General features: G+C 58.0%; 1 protein-coding gene across 5 annotated transcripts; it reads right to left on the reverse strand.

The window, feature by feature from the left end:
• Positions 1 to 3,291: 3,291 nt before the first annotated feature.
• LOC117666940 (sphingomyelin phosphodiesterase 5-like) lies at positions 3,292 to 12,709 on the reverse strand. 5 transcript variants are annotated; one of them, XM_087891462.1, is made up of 9 exons: positions 12,601 to 12,687; positions 11,970 to 12,391; positions 10,642 to 11,297; positions 10,324 to 10,557; positions 9,959 to 10,031; positions 8,967 to 9,287; positions 8,721 to 8,784; positions 7,967 to 8,117; positions 3,292 to 5,334 (listed from the first exon to the last, which is right to left on the reverse strand). In XM_087891462.1, exons 3-9 carry the CDS (start codon positions 11,230 to 11,232, stop codon positions 5,230 to 5,232), a joined length of 1,539 nt encoding a protein of 512 aa, XP_087747588.1. In that variant the 5' UTR covers positions 11,233 to 11,297; positions 11,970 to 12,391; positions 12,601 to 12,687; the 3' UTR covers positions 3,292 to 5,229. The 5 variants fall into 5 exon arrangements, with proteins under 5 accessions (XP_087747588.1, XP_034275910.2, XP_087747586.1 ...); XM_034420019.3 differs by having other exon boundaries at positions 3,295 to 5,334; positions 8,967 to 9,056; positions 9,147 to 9,287; ... (1 more) ...; positions 11,970 to 12,095; positions 12,601 to 12,709; XM_087891460.1 differs by having other exon boundaries at positions 3,297 to 5,334; positions 11,970 to 12,095; positions 12,601 to 12,709.
• Positions 12,710 to 16,360: the final 3,651 nt, after the last annotated feature.

Here is a 16,360-nt window from a genome sequence, read left to right on the forward strand (position 1 = left end):
AAAAATTGCTCCAGCAATTTACTTCTTTGCAGCTAGGTAGCAATAGAGCCCTCCGCAAAACAGCTGAGAGCAAATCAGCTGAGAGTAGGGAGGCTGATCAAATCAATTTATGGTAATTAACCTATGCTGAAGTTGAAAGGGGCTGTTTTTTCTATTTTTGCAGGCACCGGTCTACTCATTTGTTTTCTTTTAACACTGATCAGCTGTAGGGCAGCACTTTGAAGCCCAGCGGCAAGAATTTAAACAGTTTTTTCCCTCTAGCCATCAGCTGGGACTCAGGAGGCAGCAATAGATTGGGGGTGGGTGGGGTAAGCGAACGGCCGGCGATCCAACAGAGGCAGAGGGTGAGGGTGAGTGAAGGCGTGGGGGGAGGGGCAAGAGAGGGCTTTGGCAACCCGTGAAATGGCCGTTCGACCCCCAGGTTGAGAACCACTGGACTAGATGATCTCCAATGTCCCTCCCAACTCGAAACTATTCCAAGAAGGAATGGCACATAAAAGACAAAATGAATTGGATAGTTCTGGGCAGGCACCCCCCAAAAGGAAGCAGGAGCAAGGGCTTGACGACCAGAGGCATGGCATGGCAGTTTCATCAGGCCTTGGGGCTTTGGGAAAGAGAGGAAGCTGCAGGTCAGTTGAGGAGGAAACACAACCACATGGCTCAGACCTTCTGTCAACCACATAACGGCCACTACAATCCTTTGGCTTCCATCAAAGGAAATTGGAATGTCTGAGATTCCCAAGCCATGTAATCATAAAATAACATTATTAAAATAATTAGGTTAAAATTGGTACCATCTAGAATACATGCCTCAGATACATAGAGAGTTGCTATAATTGGCTGCCAATGCCCAGGGACAACAGATCTGAGAAAGAATGGGAAAAAATATAAATCTCACAATGAGAAAGGATAAACTGCAGATCTTGCCAAGCCATCCCTGCAATTATTGGCACATTAGGCTGAAGAACAGAAGGAAGGTTTACCAGAGCTAAATATTTTGGTCACTTCAATTGTGGATTTCTGAAAACACTCTTATCTTGCTGTCTGTATCCTATACCTTTAGATATTCATTCATTCATTCATTATCTATGGTTGCCCATTTCAATTACTCTGGATGGCTCAAAATATATTTCCAGTTAAAAATATTAAAAAAAGATTTTAAAAATAGTAAAAAGGCCAAACCAATAAAAACACCAAAAGCATCCAAATTAAATGACCATAATTAAATAATGCCGAGATTCCTCTCCTAGGAACGCGCGTCAAAGGTGTGGCCGCTTTCTGTGGTTCTTTGACGATTAGAAACGCAACAAAAACAACACCCACAATAATTGGGCCACGAGATGCAATTTCCCCAAAGAGGCAGAAGGAATTCGGCAGCCTCCATTCGGCGCTGGCGAGGTCAGCCAAGGGCTCCGTCGGGCGCTCCCGGGGCGTCCCAAGCGCTTGACTCAGAGGAAGCCGCCCGCCACCCACAATTAGCGGCCAGCAGCGCGAGGCGGCCCCCGAGGTCTCCGCCGGGCCGGACGGGATTCCTGGCGAGCCGGCCACGGGGCGGAAGCGGCTCCCCCGCGGGGCTCTTTGGCCTCCCGGTCCGGCTGACCCTCCCGGCGTTTCCAGGGCCAAATGCCGCCAGCGAGGCGCGGTTGGGCCGGCCCCGTTGCAGGAGCCCCGTCCGGATCCCCCCTCCGATGCCCCCGAAGCAGCGCTTCCTCTCCTGCCCCGGGCGTGGGGAAATGGGCGGAGGTCCCGGGAAGGCCGAGGACGGGAGGAGGCTGGCAAATGCCCCCCACCCAAGAGGGGGCTTGCAGTGCCTCTCAGGTGGTCCAGGTGCTCCTTTTGGCTAAAGCGAGACCCCCGCCCGCGCGCCCCCACGGGGCCTCCGCTGCTTTAACGGTCCCTTTAACGGGCTCCCTTGTAAAGCTTCTCTCTAGCAGGCGCTTGTGGCGGTGGGTGAGGGGTGCGGCGTGTGTTTGCACAGTGTCAACAGGCTGGAAAGAATTCCCGGGTGTGTCCTATAGGAGCAGCAGGCCTTTCCAGCATCTCTTGTCTCCAGAGGAGTCCCCAAGACCCCCCCAGACCCACCTAATTGCCCCCAAAAGCCCCCCCCCCACACAGAGTGGGCGGCTTCTCTTGAAACCAGCCCTCCTGGGAAGAAAAGGGGCAGAGAAATGGGAAGAGTGCAGGACACACCCCAGAGAGAAGGCGGGGCCGTTGGCTGCTTCTTAATCACTGCTGTTTAATGCAGGTGGTTGATGAGCTTTGCTGGGAGGGCCTCCTGGTCACCTGTTGCAAGCTTAGAAGCTGTCAAAGTCGGTGGCCGCAGGCAGAGCCCAGAGCTGCAAAGGCCGCCCTGCCCCAGCCACCGCTTCCTCCTCCTCTGGGCCCCTGTGGAGCAGCAGCCCTGCCCTTCCTTCCTTGCCGCCTGCCCTGGTCCAAGGTGGTCTTCCTCAATGAAGAAGGGCAGCACCGACCCATTGGGAGGGAAGGCAGCTTTCCAAAGGGGCCACTTCTGCAGCTACGAAGACTAGAAACCTGCCACGTCCTCCTTGTGTGCTCCACCTGCTCCTTTTGCTGATGTTCGAGTCCCGTGAACACCGTTTCTCGCAGAGTAGTGGGCATTTGAAGAGCAGCATCTGTGAGTTCGATTCCCCCCCAAAGAGTCAGAACCCCACAGAACTCCTCCTCCCAGGTTACGTCCAGCCTCCCAAGGGTCAATATGCCATCCCTGATTTACCATTCTGGCCGCTAGTCCTGGCTGCTGCTACACCCCTCAATTCTCTCTCCTATAAAACCCCTGATGCAAAACCCCCTCGGCACAGCTGCCCTGGTGGCAGAAGTGTTAACCCCCCACCCCCCCATACACACTTACTAGGGACCATGTCCTGGAGGCACCTAGCTGGTTCTCTAGGTAACACCATCAGTGCTAGAAGGAAGGGGGGTTGCTCTCATTATGTTACAACACTGATCCTATTTCCTAGTTAGGTAGTGAAAGGTCTAAGAAAACCGCCCAGCTCAAAGAGCACCAAGGACCCCACAATTCCTGGTTTCTTCCCAGGTCAGACATTGCCCCCCTTCATTGGCGGCTTCTCCGGAAAATGCTGCTGCAAGGGAGGGGGAGACGGGAGAGGCCTGCAGACCCCCGGCAGAAGTGAGGGAATGGACTGATCCCTGCTGCATGTTGCTGATGGCTGAAGGTCCACAGCAGGGTGGAAAGGGAGGCTGGCACCCCAGGCCAGCCCAGGGGAATGGTGAAGCAGGTGCCCAAATGGAGTCAGAGACGTTGACACAAACTTGTAGTTTTTTATAAATAAATATATTTTACATCTATATTTACAGCAGACAAGACAGGCGCATCATTACATCATCAGGTAAATCTTCAAGGTAAATCACAGAACAAGATTCAGAGCACACAGAAGAAAAAAAGGGATGTGGGGGAGGAAATTCTCCCTTTACCCCACACAACAACCAATCACAGCAGATTGCCTCATGCAGAAGCCCGCACTCTCCAACCAATCAGCTACAGCTCTGTGTTCTGGCCCATTGTAGACTTTATTGTTCCAGCCACTCAATTGAAATACCCTACGAGGATGCTGGAGAGTTCTCCCGGGCTTTCTTGATAGGGAAGAAATTGCCCCCCCTTTTTTTATTACTAATCCTATAATTGCTATGTTTGTTTCCCCAGCTGGTCTGGCCTCTGCCGCATGTCTTATCTGTTGGGACCTGCAGCAAAGGGAGGGGGCCCACGAGATCAGCCCCCTCCTCCCTGTGCTTTGGGGTCACCTCAGGAGAAGGAGCAGGGCAGCATGCCAGCTGGAGGAAGAATTCAGCTTGCCTTCTGAGGTTCACCCACCTGTCTGCGCGCAGGGTTTCCTTAGGCTCAAAGACGCCATTCTCTGTGCCTCTCCGGGATCCCCTTTCCGAATTGTAATTCTTCTCACTGATATACTGGACCCTCTCAGATTCTCACTGCTTTGGGGCTCAACCTTTGATTGGGCTACTGCAATTCCTGGGCTATGGATTTCAGTGGGGGGAAAGGCAATATAGGAGAGATCCTGTCGGGCGGGAAGAAAGTGGGGGCAGCGCTCAAGAGTTCCCAAAAGCCCCCCCAAATCAGAAGAGCAGAGAGTGAAGCAAAAGAAAAGCTTTGGAACTCTTCCCACCCCTTGCAGCCGCAGGTTCTGAGGGCCATCATGTTTCATTCCTGTGGACACGTTGCATCTCCCCTCTCTGGGTTTCTACGCTTGGCTTGCACGCCCGGTGGGGGGGGGCAGCGGGGTCTGTATCAAGTTCTGCAGGCTGCCCTCCTAGCCTGGGTGCTGCACCCTGTCCCACAAGAGACCAGCCTTTTGTGCCAACCAGTTGCAAAGATGTTTACTCAAGTGGTTGAACAAAGATCCGTACAGTCATCAGCACCAGGAAGCGCCTTCCTGCACACAAGGGATGGAGGGGCAAGGCCACCCCCGACCCTGCCGATCCCCACTGAAATTTGGACGCTTTGGAGCCCCGAGAGCCCAGGGAAGGAGTTCTCACATGGCTGAAAAGTGCTACAAATGAAGAACACCCCAGGAACGGTCTGCTCAAACGCAGTCAACTATTAATATTTGAGGCCTTTCAGTTTCTTGGAAACAATTCAAGTTATGCTGAAACATTCAGTTTTATACATGCCTGATGCAGGATGTGTAATCTGTGTGGTGAGATTTTTATCTTGGGAGGCTGACAACGTTTGGGTAAATAGTTACGAAACTCAAGTTGCGCCTTGTGAAAAAAATAATGATTCGATAGATTTCAGTTCCCCAGCCCAAAGTCTGCACCAGCTGTTCAACAGCCGATGTCACCCAGATGTGGAACAGGCCCCCCATGTCTCTCCCAGCCTGACCTTGTGCCAGGCTTTCATGCAGCCCTTCCTAGGAGGGCCGAGAGGAGAGGCTGACCAAGAGGTCCAGGCACTTGGGCACAGAACTCCGGAGTCGTCCTGAAGGTCCCCGCTGACCAGAACCACACTCTCTTCCACCATCTGCAGCATCCAGAGCCTGGAGTCGGTGACTTCTCCAGCACCTGCAACCTTGAAGGGCTCCCACGCCAGCCCCTCGGCCTGCACAGAAGGCCTGGCTTGGCTCTGGAGAAGCGACTGTTCCCTCTCGCTCCGGCAGGGAGAGGCCCCGGACAGCTTCCCCTCCCCGGATCAAGGGTGCAGGTCCTGGTGAGTCCTTCCATGCTGGGGCTGCCTGGTCACTCTTCCGGCTCCACCTCCGAAGACACAAGGAGTTGCAGTCCAATAGGCAAGTGGTCAGAGCAGGTGGCCAGCTGGGTGAAAAAGAAGACCTTCTCCACCGTCTGCAACGAAAGAGGGGACACAGCAGCAGAAGGGTTGAGAGCAGCAGAGCAAGAAGGGACCAAGAAGGGACCAAGAGTGAAGAGTCTGAACTGCTTGACCCCGAATCCTGGATAATTTCAAGTGGTCTGAAGACCGTCTGAGCCAACTTTCTGCTCAGGTTTAGCGGGTGGAGGCATCTTCCATCCATTTCCAGACCCATCTGTTTGCAGCCCCCTACTCTTCTATGGCACAACTTACTCCTAACATTAGCCAAGCCTACCGGTTTCCCCAGCTGCCCTGGCCAGAGCCTCAGCAGCCCCCATCCTCCTGTAGCCCTTCCCCAGAGACCCCCCTTCCCACTCTCCTTGGCAGTTTCCCCAGAGCCCTTGCAAAGGGGGAAGGACACGGTAGGGAAGGGGGCTTCTTACTTTGTTTCTCCTCCTTCTGGAAGGAGATGAACTCTCCTGGGTGGGATCACTGCTATTATGGAGACCCCTACCCACCTCTGTCCCTTCTAATCCCCCCAAGGGCTTGTGGAGACTGAGGGGATGGAGAGAACTACCTAAGAGAGAGGGAGGGCCGCTCATTGCCTCAGTCTTGGGGAGGGGGGGAAGTCAGCAGTTGCTGGGAGGCTCTACATGCTGGGAGGGGAGGGGGATGTTCTTGTTCAGGGCAAACTTTGGGCAGGTTTACTACCAGCATCAAGTTGACCATTTTGGAGTTCACGGGAGATGCCAACCTCCCTGTGACCCAGGAAAAGTGATCGGGGGTGGGGGGGGAAATCATGGATCTGATTGCTCAATCCCCAAGGACCAGATCCACCTAAGAGAGAACCTGACTGACCACAGGTGGAGGAAATGCAAATGCCGCTGCACCTGCAGTCACCCGGAAGATCCTTTCCCAAAGCCAAGAGCAGGAAGTCAGCATGATGAGAGCGCTTAATTGTGCTGCCAAGGAAGTGCCAGGCGTGCCTTGCACAACACTTTCTTTGCCGCAGGCCAGAGGTTGGTCCACGAGGGACCAGCTACCCAGATTCAATCCTCAACAAGAGGGAAGGTGGCCGCCTCCTCACAGCCCACCCCTGATTCAGGTTGGCATAAATTATGCTACGGCCACGGCCACCTTACCTATTTTAGCAAGGAGGCTGGCCACGATTTTTTTTGGGGGTGGGGTTTCTGGAGTCCTGTCCTTCTGTTCCCACCCACGCAGGTCTTTGGCTGGTGGGAGACCAGCCCCAAGGGGAGAGGGCTGGAGGTCAAGCACAGCAACCAAAATATCCTGGGAGGAACAGAACTGGACATGCGGCAACCCCCAATCTTGTCCTGGGCTGGGTCAGTGGCAGCGTGTGGTCCAATGAGTCCCCCTTTCTCTCCCCAGCAGCCCAGGATCTTCTCAGCCCAGCTGGGTCCACTGGCAGACCGGGGGTCTCTGGGCAGGAAAGACCCTCCAAGGCACAAGCAAATGCTGCCTCGCGTGGGAGGCCGTAACTCTGAGGAACCGGCGTTGCCCTTACTCGGCAGGGAGGGAAGGCAGGTGTGTGGCTCCGCTATCGGTGGGGCAAGTGTGCCCCAGAGCGAGTGGGCTAAACGGGCGTCCTGGGGCTCCACAGAGAAAGTAACTGCCAAACACACAAAGAGGGCAGAGAGGGGGGTGCCCCCCGCCCTCCCCAGAGAATCGGTGCTCTGCATAATGATTTCGTGTCTTGGGGGGCCCTGAGAACTGCAAGGCGGGCAGAGCAGACCAACCCCAGGAAGCCACGGGGGCCCATTTCCTGAGGAGGCAAAGATTGTGGGCATGGAACGGCAGGCAAGAAGGCAGGTTTTCTGCTCCTTGCCAGGCTCAGTCTGGCCTTGCCACAAGCCCCGCCCCCCCAAAGAGCCGGATGCCAAAAGTCGGTGCCAATTCCAGCAGGAAGCCCCCTCGGTGGAGCAGCCTTGCCAGGCCCTGCTGCCCACAGTGGCCCAGCTTCTAGTGCCGAGGTCCTTGGGCATGGGTCCAGCTCCGGGCACCCTCTTCCCTCACCTGCTTCCCGCCCTTCCTTTTCCTTCAGCCCTCCGACTGCTGTACGGGCTCACCTGGTCCAGAGGTACGCCGGGGGGGGCATTGCATGCCCAGATGAGAAGGCAGCTCTGGGGGCTTCTTGTTTGGCATGAACCCTGTGAGGCCATGGGTCCAGCCCCTTTTGGCAGCCCCATTACCCACCCACCCCCACCTCTGCTGCCCCACTCCAGGCCTCATTGCTGGCTCCCCCAATGAGTTATTCCCACCTCTGGGAACCTTTCCCAAGGATGCCCACCCCCACCCTTGTTGACTGTTCATGGCCATCTCAGCCTTCTCTTCTTTTTCTCCCCCCCCCCATCAGACCCAGCTGTGCATCCCTGCCTGGATCTGCCTCACCCCTGCAAAGCCAGCCTGGGGGGCGGGAGGGATCTATCTTTGGCATCCCCCACCAATGCTGCCCTGACCACCCCAACTTCCCCAGAGTGGGCATCTACCCTGCCCGGCCCCTCCTGAATCCTGTCCCCCCCCCTGCAGCCCAGAAAACCAGGAGAGGCCTCTGGAGGCTCGGCTCCCCCTCCCCAGCCATTTTGGCCCAGCAGGGAAGGCCTGTCCAGGCTTCCTCAGCTGACCACAGGCTCCCAGGCCACTCACAGTCTTCAGGTGCCCCGGGCCCGAGTGTTGCCGGTAAAGAATGTAATCAATGCGCCGCCCTTCATGCCAGGTTGCCGAGAGGTTGGCGCTGCCATCAGCCTGGAGGGGGCCCGCCAGGTACTTCCTGCGCTCCTCTGGATTCTCCAGCGTCCTGGAAGGCAACAGAGAGTCTTTGGGGGATCATTTAGTTCAACCTGCGGCAGGATGAAGCATCTGGTGCCTGCTTGAAGACATCTGGTGAAGGAGAACTCACCACTTGTGGCAGGCTGTTCCACTGGCTAATGGCTCCTATGATCGGGAGGTGCCTTCTCTTCTCTAACCTAATCCCCCCTTGTGGTTTCCACTCACTGGCTCAGGTCCTGCCTTTCGGGGCAGTGGCATAGACATGGGGCAGCTCTCCAGGTAGTTGAAGCCTGCGACCCATATCTTCCCTTCTTTGTCCCAGAGTTTAAGACTCACCCTCACCCTTTCAGGTTTGCCACCCCTTGGCAGACCTGCCCCCCACCTCCACCCTCTGGCCTAGACTTGGGCCTCCCGTTTCTTCTCCCTGGAGGTAGACCAACACGTCTCCCATTCCAGCTGCACCTGGCCAGCTCAGACCCCTTCCTTCTCGAAGGGTCAGTCATGTCTTCCCCAAGGACAGAAGCAGCCCCCCCAGCCCCTGGCAGGCTTCACCCGGGGGTCAACAAGCCTCCATCCTTGGACCCCCTATTTCTGTCCCCAGAGATCCCAGGACGGGCACCAGACCTCTCACCTCTTCAGGTTCTCTGGGGTGGCCACAGCTTCGTCGTAGATGTGCAGCAAGTTCATCAGCGTCCCTGTGAAGGGGAGGAGAGTCCCACTGGCCTCTCGTCCACAATGGGGCCCTTCCCTCCCTCCCTGCCCAACCCTCCCCTCCAGTCACACACACACACCCGGGGCCCTGGGCAAAAGGGAACAGAGCAGCCAGCCCAGGCATTCTGCCTGGGTCAGAGGCGCCACTGAGCTGGGGGTCACCCACCGATGGCCCAAGGCTCATCCTGGCGAGGACCGATGCGGCAGGGGTCTGTGTACCGGCTGAAGATCTCGTGGCTTTGTTCCATCTCATCACCTAAAGAGAAAGAGGAGCCTGAGACAGCCAAGCGAGGGGGGAAACACCCCCCCCCACTCTGTGCTCTGCATCTCCCTCCAGGACACCCACCTAGAGAGCAGGTGTCGAAATTGAGGTCCCCACAGAAGATGTCGAAGGCCACCACGTCCCCCGGCTGCGCATGGGTGTCTTGGAAGAGCTGCATCCAGAGCAGGGAGAGGCTCAGCTGCTCGTGACGGATGGGCCCGTCGGCTGTGAGAGGGGGAGGGCAGCCGCATCAGCCTCGGGGGGGGCTGGGGGGCTCCCCTGTGCGCTCTGCTCCTGGCACATGGGTACCACCAGAGCAGGTACGGGGAGCCCCCTGGCTTGGGAGACTGCCCAGCAGGCCCAAAGAGCCTCCCCCCAGTGTGCCCCCCTCGCCCCCTCCTCAAGCAGGCAAGGCAGGGCAGGGCAGGACAGGCAAGAGTGGGATGGCAAGCGGGGAGTCGCCTTTGGAGGAGGAAGGAGACCCAGAAACGTCCAGAGCAAGGAAGCCGTTTCTCTGTTTCACTTCCAGGCTTCCCCTGCCCTCAAAGGCTGACGGCCATTGTTCTGGGCGAAGACCCTGGACGGCCCTCATAGGACGCAGGTGGCCCATAGAGATCATCTAGTCCACCACATCGCTGATAAGAGACCATCCAGCCTCTATCCGGAGACCTCCAGGGAAGGCAAACTGCAGAGAGCCTGCAGAGGTTCAGCACATCTGGCCTGGACTCCTTCCTTCTACTTTGGACCAAGAGGGACTCCCCCTTGGAGAGATTGGTCCTTGCTGTCTAGCCCTTCCTGCCTTGGCAGCCCCCGGGGCTCTCCAGTTGCAGCACATCACCCCTAGAAGGCTTCACTTCTGCCCCACCGGTCTCCGTTCCCACCTTGCCTCCCCTTACCTTCGGGGGCCTGCAGGTGGGTACAGTTCAGGTATCCAATGACCCTTCGCCCCTGGCAAGCTCCCAGCTGCACCTAAGCAGACAAAGCAGGAACGCAGGTGAGCCTCTGTGGATGGGGGTGGGATAAGCTTTCTGAGAGGAGCCGCCCCCTCAGGTTGGGGAGTCCAGGGAGATACCCTCTGCTTCAAGCAGGTGTGAGAGACTGGCCATAAGGGACAAGATGAATAGCAGGACAGTCAGTGGCCACCAGGCAGCATTTAAGCCAATGGTTGAAGCCCCAGGGCCCTGCCCTGGCACGGAGGCCACATGGTGGCAGGGTCCCACTTATGCCCCTCCATTGCCCAAGGAGGCCCTGGCTGGCTCACCTGTGTGCACAGCAGGCCCTTGGCACTCAGGGCATCCTCGCCAGCAGCGTTGGGGTAACAGTGGAACTCCACTGCCAAAAGAGGGTAGCGGCTGGCCAGGAAGAGTCCACTGTTCAGCAGCTTCAGAGCGGAGGAAGCCTGCAGGCCGTAGGTGCCCACGTCATAGACGATGTGCTCAAACTGGGGGCCCAAGAACCGGCACAGGTGGGCAGCGGCCCGGGGGTCAAAGACCTCCTGCAGGCACAGGATGTCCAGGTTTGGAGGGAAGCAGACAGAGATCTCACAGGGGCCCTTGGACTCCCCTGCCACGGCCCCCACCTCCTCCACGATGGGCAGCTCCATGGTCACCACAGTGTCGCCCCGGGGGTGGCTCAGGACACCGGCAGGGGGTCCCAGCAGCCCGTGTGGAATTGCCAGGCCATTGGGGGCACCAGAGGGGGCATGGGGCATGGAGCATCGTGCCGCTTGCACCAGGGTCTGGCCGATGTGCCTGGCCCGCCATTGTGTTCGCCAGAGATTGCTGAATTTGGCCAGCCCCTCAGGGAGCAGGCAGACGTTCCCGCTGAGGAGGCCGAGGGTCCTGGCCGGCCCAGGAAGCGCCCACGCCTCGGGAGGGGCTCTGCCGGGGGTGTGCTGGTAGGCGAAGGGGCGCCGGGAGCCCTGCAGGGGCAGCCAGAGCAGGAGGGCCAGCAGCGAGACGGGGCTGTAGAGCAGCAGCAGCAACAGCAGAAGCGGCCCCCGGACGGCCACCTCCAGGCCGTGGGGCGCGCAGCCGGGCTTCTCCCCCGTGGTCCGCTGCAGGGCCAGCACTTGGCTCGCTAACCAGTAGCCGGGGAACATGAGGGCCCGCGCGGTCGTGTCCAGGCCCCCGAGGACGCGGCTAGAGTACGGCGACTCCCGGAGGCCCATGGTAGGAGGGCGGCGGGGCGACTCCCGGAGTGCCTGGAGATGCTGCCGCGGACGCCTCCGGTGCGCTGGGCAAAGGAAGAGAGAGCGAGAGGGGCGCGTGAGCTCCGCAGCGCACTTGGAGAGGCTCGCCTGGCCTTTGGGAGGACCGGGGGAGACGGAGGTCCGAAATCCCCGCGCCGAGCTCCGCACTGGCCTATGCGCCCTTCGGGCTCCATCCGCCGACGCACCTGAGCGACCCGACCGCGCTAAGCGCCTCCTGCCTCTCCCCGCGGCCACTCAGCGCGGGAAGCGCTGCCGGCGGGGTTGGGAGCTGCTGCGCTCGGCCGGCCTGCTGGGGGGGGGGGGGTGAAGGAGCGGCGGGTCCCCTCTCCTTGGGCGGAGGGGCCGCAGCAAGGCGGGACAAGGGGGCTTTGGGCGACAAGGGCGGGGGAAGGCTCCAGACTGCGGCGCGCGGCGCGGACGGTCCTGCCTCGCTCCGCTGCCGGCATCAGAACGGCCAGGTGCCGCCTCTCTTGAGGCTGCAGCCGCCCTGCCCTTCCTCTGGTCGACCCCGAGGGGCGGCGAGGAAGAGGCTAAAATGCTGCCAGGGGATACTTAGCCCCCACCCCCGACGCGCTTTCTAGAGCCGGAGCTGCAGGTGCTGAAACGGGGACCCAACGGTCAGGGACCGGCAGGAGCTCTTGGGCAGCGCTGGCTGACAGGTGGCCTGGTAAAGGCTGATTTTATTCTTAGCCTACCTTCAGGGATGTTGTGTAGGGAAATAAAAGATGCCCTACAGATTCCTTGCTGAGTGGCGGCGGCAGCGGTGGCTTCTGCTTCTCTTGGCCGCCCTTTCAGATGTGGCTTTCCCGCCTCTCCTACAACTGAGAGGGTCCCAAGTCACTCCGCTGGCTCCTGCCTAAGGCGGGGCTAAAACTGACAGTCGCCTGGTTTCGCAACCTCTTGACCGATTGCTGTCTTTTCCTGCTGAGTCGTGGTGGGCACCTTGACTCCCGGGGACTCCCAGGGCAAGATTTTCGGGAAAGTCCTCAAGGGAACGACTTGCACATCCTCCCAGGTTCAGCTGGGCTGGGGTCTAGGGATTGGCCTCATACAGGACCAGAAACTTGAATGGGAAATGTCCGGCCTCCCTATGGCAAAATGAGGCTGGTTTGCGTTCCTAGGGAGAGGAAAGGATCCCAAAGAGGACACGGGGGGAGCAAGCGGAGAGGAAAGGGCCCCGGAGCATCCGTAGAATGTCGCTGGCTCCAGGGCGCCCCGGGACCTGCGTCGAGAGACCCCGCTGCCTGGCCCCTCCTCCCCCTCCCCCTCCCCCTCTTGCTCCTAGAGCGACCGTAAGTCCCAGAGCCGCCGCTTCGCAACCCTCACCTCTGCCGGTGCCTGGCCGGAGCATCCACGGGGTTCCTCCTCATGGCCGGAGCGGTCGAGGAACTGAGGCCCCGCTGGCCTAAAGAAGCACCTGCCGGCGGTCATGTGCTCCGCATAACTGAGCTGCCCGTCATGCCTCCCCAGGATTGGGAGCCACCCGCTGAGCAAGGCAGGTCGATCCGGCTCGCAAATTGCCTGCGATCAGGCAGCTGACTAACAGGTCTTGCCTCGCTGGCTGGCCGGCCGGTTATAGATTAACTTCCGCGCCGCCATAAACGCCGCTGGCCCCGGGACAAAAGTCTAAGCGAGAGCTGGGAGCGAGGGAGGGGCAGACCCAGCGGACCCTGGCCCGAGGGTCACTTCCAGGAGAAAGTTTCTGCCGGGGCGGGGGAGAAGTCGGGGAGGGCTGTCTTCCAGATGCAGGCGTGTGCCTGAACATGCATGTTGGTCTGCCTGCTTGCCACGGGGGGGGGGAGAGGGGGGAAGCCCAGGGGGAGCCTCACCTCCTGCTCTGGCACCCTTCGGGCCAGGCCTCCCCTTCCCCAGAGAGTCTTCATGCTCTCCCTGGTTGCTTCCATCTCCCCTTCCCAGAAGCAGGCAATATCCCTTGCTGGGCTGCCAGGAAGATAGCACATTGCACCCCTCCACTGCGCTTTGCATGCTGGTGTTGCCTGCCAGCTAGAGTTGCCAAGGAAGCCTTGTGGCTCCCCAAGTGTCTCCTGAGAACTTCAAGGGTAGAATTGCCAGAGGTCCGGTTTCTGGCAGAACCTGTGGGTCCAGTGGCCCTTCTGGGGTGGCCGCCTCCCCTGAAAAAGCCCTGTTCCTCACCCCTGCAAGGCCCAGAGGAGGTGGAGGCTGCCTTGTGCCCAGCCTCCGTGCACGATCCCTTGGTGGTAGCCAGTGTGCCATCTTCCCCAGGGCATCTCATTCTCTTCATTGCTTGCACTAACAAGGGTAATTCTCTAACATTCTCCCAGACAGAAGGCTACTGAGGCAATGCTGCCATGGCTGCTTTGTCAGGAGGTCAGCTCCCTGGGTCTTGGGTCCCACAGTGAAGTGGGCATGTTGACCCCTCACACCTCCATGATGAAGGCCCTTCTTGTGGCACTACAAAGCACCCCCTCCAATTAACGGTGTAACCTCCTGAGCTGATGTAGGCATTGGCCTCATTCCTGCTCAGGCTTCCTATCCCTGAATGCCAGGAGGAGTCAGGAGAGCGATCTGGTTTAATCCTTAGCTCAGTGGAGGAAGCCACCACAGCTGCTTCCCGCAGACCCCCTTCAGCCTCCCCAGAAACCCCCCCAAGAAAGGAGAGTGGACGGCCACCCTCTGGGGAAGTCCATCCTGTGCTGAACAACTCTTTTCTTGATATCTGATTACTATCTGCTTCCTGGTAATTTGAGCCTTCCTTTCTTGCTTTGTCTTCTGGAACAGCATTGAACTGCCTGTCCGCTTTTTGGGCCCTGAAGAGCACAACCAGGTTGTGCTCCGACACTTCGGCTCTTGGGTAACTTTCCCTCCAGGCTGGGATCATCCAGCCTGCTCTGCTCCTTCCTCCGTGTCCTAAATGCAGGGCCAGCCCTGTCCTCCCCCAGGCAGAAGGATTCCTTGCCCCTGAGCTACAGGGTGTGTTGTGCTCTGCTTCCCTCTGGACCTTGGCTCCCCTCCCCCATGTCCAAAGTCAGCCCTTCAATTTTTCTCTATCCAAAGGTGGAACTTTTGGTTTCTGCCTGATTTCTGCCCAATATTCCAGCTGCCCCCCCTCACCTAAAGGCCATTCTTTGACGAGCCCCTCATCCTCGTGCTTCAGAAATGTGTGGAAGGGAGCCTGCAGTGGCCATGCCACACTTTGGCCACTTTCACATTGCCCCCCCAATTAACGCACTGGCCCCCAAAGGATGGCTCCTGGAAGGGCCAATCCTGCTGGTCTTCCCCTGGAACCGCCTGCCCTGCTCCCTCCCTGGGGCAGCCAGGCGTTGCCATAGGGCCAGCAGAGCCCTCAGCCTGGCTGCTGCACTGACCCCCGGCTGTTTCCAGAGCTGGCTGGGCTGCAATGCTTCCTCCCACGTCCCCAAATGCTATGGGGGAGCTGACCAAAGGTCTACCAGACTTACAAGTTTCTCCAATTGTTCCCGTTACTTCAGAGCAAAAAGTTACTTGAATCAGGGCTTTACACTTAGATTTTCGTAGAATAATCTTGCGGGGAGGGGAGGGGCTGCATCAAGGGTGAAATGTAAAATTTGTTACTACCGGTTCTGTGGGCGTGGCTTGGTGGGTGGGTGGGGTTAATGTGACGGTGGGCATGGCCAACTTTTTTTTTTTAACTTTTCAAAGCATTTTTTCTAATGCTTTGAAAAGCCTCTGCCGATCAGGCAACTCAGCTGGGATCGTCAGATAGGTTTTTTAAAAAATGCTTTGAAAAGCCCAGATGAGCAGCGCGATCATCAGAGGCTTTTTTTTTTACTTTTAAAAGTATTTTTTTGTCGGAAGAGGTTGTAGAAAAAATGCTTTTAAAAGTAAAAAAAAAAAGCCTCTGATGATCGTGCTGCTCAGCTGGGCATGGTGGTGGTGGTGGGGGGGTGCAGGGATTTTTGCTACCAGTTCTCCAAACCACCCGCCGCTATCGCTACCAGATCGGGCGATCTGGTCTGAACCGGGAGCATTTCACCCCTGGACTGCATGTATCTCTGCCCCCAGAAATGCAGTCTCCCTGGCACTCGGGTGCAGGCCTGCTGCTGAGGCTGCTGAGAAAGGCATCTGGCCCACTCGCTGCTTGTACAGGTAGTACTCAATTTATGACTGGCTGCTTAATGACCGTTCAAAGTTCTGATGGGCTTTCAAAAGCTACAGCCTGCCCTCAGTGTTTCAATTGCTGCACCTGCCCCCTCCCTGTGGTCAGATCAATGCATTTTGGGCACTTGGCAGCCAGCTCACATTTCCAACTGGGTGCAGCATCTCGCATTAATCTGACTGCAATTTGTGCTGTTCTCCAGCAGAAAATGGCGAAAACCAGCCATTGGATATGCCGGATTTGCTTAACGACCATGTGGTTCCATGACTCGCTTCACAAACGTTGTAAAAATGGTCATAAAATCAATTCTGCTCACGTGGTGTCTCAGCTTACAACTGCAACAATTTATGACTGAAATGCTAGGCTCCGTTTTGGCCATAAGGTGAGGACCAGCTGCAGATGAACCCAGCTCTTCCTCAGGCCGAACCATTCCCTCTTTCCCCACAATGAAACCCACTCCTTTCAAAAGGAGAGGCCTCTTCTGCCCCCTCCACCCCGCAGTATCCAGGTCCCCCCTGGCAGGATCTCTCCAGAGGGTTTGGCTGCCCAGGGAGACCAGCAGAGTCTCCACACCACCCTCCACTTCCAGGACCTTCTCCCAGGGCCTGGTGTGACCCTGGAGAGGCAGCCTTCCTGAAGAAGCTGCAAGCCACAAGAGAGACCTGCATTCCCGAAAGGGCGCTAATAAAGGAGGGGGAACTACCTCTTTGCCCCGGGGAGTCATGCGCACTGACTGCAGGTAACTGTCGGCCTCTGTGGCCGCATAGCTGGCAGCATAGCCCTGGTAGGCGTCATCAGCTGAGAGGCAGCAGCGAACAACAGGATCTGCCTGGCACTTGGGAAGCTTGGCACGTGAGTCACTTCCCTGCCCGGCAGGGACTGGAGCTCCGATGCTTCCTTGGCTCTGCTCAGCCTTCCTGAGCTGCTCCCGTTCTCTGGCGGGGGGGGGGGAGTGGGAGGAGGGTGTAA

This window comes from Pantherophis guttatus, chromosome 3 (genome assembly GCF_059756535.1).
Source record: "Pantherophis guttatus breed Tessera chromosome 3, ASM5975653v1, whole genome shotgun sequence".
In the NCBI taxonomy this organism is placed as follows: Eukaryota; Metazoa; Chordata; class Lepidosauria; order Squamata; family Colubridae; genus Pantherophis; species Pantherophis guttatus.